Source organism: Monopterus albus, unplaced genomic scaffold (genome assembly GCF_001952655.1).
Source record: "Monopterus albus unplaced genomic scaffold, M_albus_1.0 scaffold127.1, whole genome shotgun sequence".
In the NCBI taxonomy this organism is placed as follows: Eukaryota; Metazoa; Chordata; class Actinopteri; order Synbranchiformes; family Synbranchidae; genus Monopterus; species Monopterus albus.
This window is the reverse complement of record NW_018128007.1, coordinates 1,365,942-1,371,446: the sequence shown is the minus strand read 5'-3', so window position 1 is coordinate 1,371,446 and position 5,505 is coordinate 1,365,942. Positions and strand designations below refer to the sequence as shown.

General features: G+C 43.6%; 2 protein-coding genes across 2 annotated transcripts in view; both read left to right on the top strand.

Moving 5' to 3' along the window:
• The window catches only part of LOC109967244 (zinc finger CCCH domain-containing protein 18), a 26,825-nt gene extending 26,467 nt beyond the window's left edge, over positions 1 to 358 (top strand). The window contains 1 exon segment of the mRNA XM_020612684.1: positions 309 to 358. Within this exon segment, the coding sequence (XP_020468340.1) occupies positions 309 to 358 (50 nt within the window).
• Positions 359 to 2,630: 2,272 nt separating this feature from the next.
• The window catches only part of ctcf (CCCTC-binding factor (zinc finger protein)), a 17,395-nt gene continuing 14,520 nt past the window's right edge, over positions 2,631 to 5,505 (top strand). Inside the window, exons 1-4 of the mRNA XM_020612723.1 lie at positions 2,631 to 2,833; positions 2,938 to 3,083; positions 3,257 to 3,376; positions 3,521 to 3,700. Of these exons, the coding sequence (XP_020468379.1) occupies positions 2,665 to 2,833; positions 2,938 to 3,083; positions 3,257 to 3,376; positions 3,521 to 3,700 (615 nt within the window). The 5' untranslated portion in view covers positions 2,631 to 2,664. The remainder of the gene's footprint in view (positions 2,834 to 2,937; positions 3,084 to 3,256; positions 3,377 to 3,520; positions 3,701 to 5,505) is intronic.

The window sequence follows — 5,505 nt, the reverse complement described above, 5'->3', positions numbered from 1 at the left end:
GTGTAGTTCTAGGCTGATCCCTCACCTTTCTCAGGATCATTGATACTCCACGAGGCGAGATCTTGCATGGAGCCCCAGTCCAAGAGAGAGATTGATAGTCATCTTGAATTTCTTCTATTTTCTAATAATTGCGCCAACAGTTGTTGCCTTCTCACCAAGCTGTTTGCCTATTGTCCTGTAGCCCATCCTGGCCTTGTGCAGGTCTACAATTTTGTCCCTAGTGTCCTTAGACAGCTCTTTGGTCTTGCCCATAGTGGAGAAGTTGGAGTCTGATAGATTGAGTGTGTGGACAGGTGTCTTTTATACAGGCAACGAGTTCAAACAGGTGCAGTTAATACAGGCAGTGAGTGGAGGATAGGAGGGCTTCTTAAAGACAAACTAACAGGTCTGTGAGAGCCAGTATTCTTGTTGGTTGGTAAGTGATCAAATACTTATTTCATGCAATAAAATGGAAATAAATTATTTAAAAATCTAACAATGTGACTTACTGGAATTTTTTTTGTAGAATCTGTCTCTCACAGTTGAGGTGTACCTACGATGAAAATTACAAAACTGTCTCTGTAAGTGGGAAAACTTGAAAAATCGGCAGTGTATCAAATACTTATTTGCCCCACTGTACATGTCTGCTTGTTCTGTATCTCACTACACCTAGCTATTGAATATGCAGTTATACAGTGCTTCCTCTACTTCCCTTTAACCTGCACAGGTATTTATGGTGTTTTCAGTACTTCCACAAAGCCCAGTTCTGTGGAATTTCACAATATAAAGTGTGAAGGTTTTTAGCCACTACAAGGATGTTTCCTTCTCTGTCTTGCAGAGAGTTCAGTGAAATCAACATGTCTCTCACATTTGTCTATTCAGTATGAAAAAGCTTGGCATGAAGACCAGAAGCAGAGGAAAACAACTAGCCTGACTCTGTCAGAGGTTCAAAGAAACCTGCCTAAAGCATCACACTTTGTTGACAGACATGTTATATCTTGTTTATTTAATCACATTTTCATTAGTGAGCTTTGCAGTTGGTGTGGAGTGGATTTTGTTACCTTCAGACAGAGCCAAGATTGCTGGTTTGGTCTTTTTCTTAAGCTAAGCTAATCATCTTCTGGCTGTAGCTTTGTAGTTAATAATGGTGTAAATCTCCTCATGTAATTATTGACAGGAAAGTGAATAACAGATTCCCAAAATGTCAAACTATAGCATAAAGTTACCTCTAATAAAACTCAATACTTCCTGCATAGATGTTTCACATTAAAAGCCTTACAGTGCCCCAGGGCACAATCCTTCCTTGTAGACCTTTGATTTTCAACACCTGTAGTAAATATCGAGTCTCACTGGCAGTAACTAAATAGGGCAAGAAATACTGCAAATGAGTTGAAAACATTAGTAACAAGTGGTGAAGAAGTGTTTTTGTGAAGATACATACAACATAGTGGTGAGTGCGACATGATTCTTGTTTTACTAACGAACTCACTGCTGCAGAAATGTGCCTTGTAGTGAGTTTACAACCAATTATAACCCTCAGGGTTTTTGCCCCAGCCTTTATCAACAACTGGCTTTAGTTTGTGGCATGCTAGTAATAACAATATTGTGCCTGACTGCACATTGATAGTTCAGGGACAATAAGTAGTCTGTAAACATAAGGGCATACACATTCACCGGCCACTTTATTAGGTACACCTTGCCAGTACCGCACTGGTGTAAAGGGATGGACATGGTCAGCAACAATGCTCAGGTAGGCTGTGGCATTTAAACGATGCTCAGTTGGTGCTAAGGGGCCCAAATATGCCAAGAAAATATCCCCCACACCATTACACCTCCACCAGCCTGAACCACTGATACAAGGCAAGATGGATCCATGCTTTCATGTTGTTTACACCAAATTCTGACACTACCGTCTGAATGGCGAAACAGAAATCGAGACTCATCAGACCAGGCAATGTTTTTCCAATCTTCTATTGTCCAGTTTTGGCGTGCCCTTGCAAATTGTAGCCTCAGTTTCCTGTTCTTAGCTGACAGGAGTGGCACCCCACTCAGGGTGGCCTTGTGCTGCTGGAGCTCATCTGCTTCAAGGATCCACACGCTGTGCATTCAGTGATGCTCTTCTGCATACCTCAGTAGTAACACGTGGTTGTTTGAGTTGCTGTTGCCTTTCTATCAACTGGAACCACTCTGGCCCTCCTCTGCCCTCGGGCTTCAACAAGGCATTTTTGCCCAGAGAACTGCCGCTCACTAGACGCTTTCTCTTTTTTAGACTTTTCTCCATGAAAAGTCTAAAAAAAAGATGAAGGATACCTCTGGCATCAACAAGGCATTTTTGCCCTCCCTAGACACTTTCCCACTGGTTCATTGATTTTCATAACTGGAAATTTCCCCCACCACCACACACACACACGCACGCACGCACGTGTGCGTGCGTGAGTAGAATGTTCTGCTCTATCAGCCGTATGACAAACAATTCTAAAAACATGCTCATGGTGAATTATTCTTAACTGCAACTGTGAATGTACATCGCTGAGTTGTTTTGTGGGCTTCTGGGTTAGATAGATTTTCATTTATTTGTTTATCTGCTATGCAGCAAACGTTTTGGCATGGAGAAACACTGCCTGATGTAACATGCTGCTAGATAATATTTGTTTCCACAATGCTGTATTTCAGTTCCTACCCAGCATGGACGGAGGGCCAGCAGAGGGTGTAGGGGTAGCGGAGGTCCCTGCCAAAGATTTCCCGTCCATCCAGTCTGTCCACAGCCAGGATGCCATGGTTGCTGACCTTCTTCAGCAAGCTGCAGAGGCTGGGGGTGTGGTAGAGGATCAGGCTGGAGTTGTCTTGGAACAAGGTTTGTAAATATTCAACATGATATTGTCCCACATTTGAATTGTTAAAAAGCACAGAGTGTTATAGATATTGGAGAATTTTATTCCCAGCAATTTTGGGTTTCAGCTCATGGGGAAGGAATAGTAGCTGCTGCCCAGGCCCAGCAGCAGCTGATGGAAGCTGCAGTTGGAGTCGGTGTGGAAAGCGAAGCTGGGGTTGAAATGATGGTTATGGACTCACTGGATCCCACCCTGTTGCAGATGAAAACTGAGGTAAGCTCACTGTTGAGAGTGTGTGTTTTATGGGCAGGAATGTTTCTTTTGTTGTTGCTCTAGCTTTGGAAATGAAATCAGCTGGAACTGAAGACCACACACATGCCTGTCAGAATGTGTTGCTTTGCCCAAAATGACATGTAGCATCCTTTTAAAATAAAGTTGATTTGCAGGTGATTGATGCTGCAGTGGCAGGATCATCGGCAACAGTTGGTGTTGTTGGAGCAGTAGCTGGTGCTGCTCACCAAGCAACTGTAACAACAGTGGACCAGACTCAAATCATCACACTACAGGTAGGTGCTCTGTTGACATCACTTCACATTCAGAACGCCGGATTCACACGGTCTGTAGGGGAATTCTCACATGTTTCTCATCAATAGATACCCTGTAGAGTGTCTGAATATGTGTGCTAGTGTTGGATTTTTTTCTGTCTTCAGGTGGTAAACATGGAGGAGCAGGCAGCATTGGGCCTTGGGGAGCTCCAGCTGGTCCAGGTACCTGTTTCTGCCACCACAGTGGAGGCCCTGCAGCAAGGCACCTTTGTAGACACCACTGCCATGCCAAAGGACGGAGATCCAGTCATCTGCCACACACTGCCACTGCCTGAGGGCTTTCAGGTACACTAACATGCTCATGGTCAGACTTTAAATTGGACATACAGTACTAATGTGTGGCTACATTAGTTAAATGTGCTTCATTAGTGCTGTCAAAAAATGTTTTTTTTAATAAATACAGAAATTTTGGTAAGGTTTCACTACTCACTTTCCATGGTATTGATACACCTATACTAGCTCCACTTCCTCGTGCTCTCTTCTCTCCAACATGGAGCTTACACACACCATTGCTTAGCCCACAGCCCAGTGTCCTCTCACTCAGTCACAGTGCTGTCTGCCTCATCTCTCATCTTGGTCCAGTTGAATTTTAAGATAATGACAGAACGTGGTATATTGCTAGTTTTGATACAGATGACAAGTGCAGAGCCTCCCCAATCAGTTTTGGTTGACAACCCTAGAAACATGAATGCTGTCACATTAACATACTGTAAAGACCACAGCGCCACAAAGCAGAATTAGGTAGCTCCTTTTCCCACCTTCTAACAGCACTATGATAAATGTATCGTTCTGTTATTATCCCATATGCACAGTTGAGTACTTTGTATGCTGTTTTCAGCTAATGAGAAGAGAGAGTTGGAGTCAGCACTTCATGAGTGTCTGTAGTTTGCAAACCTGGACATCAGAGTTCAGTCACTGCACCAATGCATCCAGATCATTATTTTTACATCCACACACAGGGTTTTCCCTACCATATAAAAGCTTAGGCACAATGTCTACGTCTTTGCTGAGCAACTGAGCTGAGTAAATGTAAAAAAGGCAACGTATTAGAATCATTGTAAAAACATTGGTGAGTTATATGCACTCAAAAAAACGGAGAGGTGACTTCAAACTGAAACATAAGCTGGCAGCAATCAAACAGCTGACTGGATATTTCTCTGTACCATCAATTAGGTGTGGTGGCTACAGCCATTGATAAAGTTAGCCTCCACAAAGAATACTTTAAGTACAGCTGTTTTGTTGGGGAGCAGTTCTTGTGAATTGCAACACAGACACAGCAGAATGCAGCTTATTTTAATTGCTAACATAGTAGTGTTGGGCCCACACAGACACAGTATAGCACCACATTGCTCTAGCATTGACATGTGCACATTATATGACTTGACCTTGAAGAAGTTCCACACAGAATGTTTTGATGGCTATAGTCTCTGCATGTTTCTGCTGTTTGGTGCTGTAGTCAAATGATACACTGACCTCATTATCATGTTATTCCCTGGCACTGGTAAAAACAAGGGAAAACGGTGGCTCTTAGTTCTTAATGACAAAACCAGTCACAGGAAATATTAGATTTTTTTTTTTCATTTAATGATTATTTAACTGAAAGTCATTGCCCATCCCTATAATGTAGCTTACGTACTGACTTATGTCACGTTAGCCAGGGAGAAGTTAGTTGATGTTCACCTTCAGCTTGGGTGATGGACGAGTCCACCTCTGAGCCCTCAGCCTCTGCTTCCTCATCAGAAGACATGGCGCCGGGATTGAGGAGATCCTCAAAGTATTCCTTCCACCGTCCGACAATGTCCCCAGTTGAGGTCAACAGCTGCCCACCTCCACTGTAAACAGTTCATCGACAATGAAGGTGGAGAATATGGTCCACTTGGACTCAATATCTCCAGCCTCCCCCGGGATCTGGTCAAAGCTCTGCCGGAGGTGGGAGTTGAAGATCTCTCTGACAGGGGATTCTGCTAAACGTTCCCAACAGACCCTCACAATACGTTTGGGTCTGCTGAGTCTGTCCAGCTTCCTCCCCCGCCATCGGATCCAGCTCACCACCAGGTGGTGATCAGTTGACAGCTCCGCCCCTCTCTTCA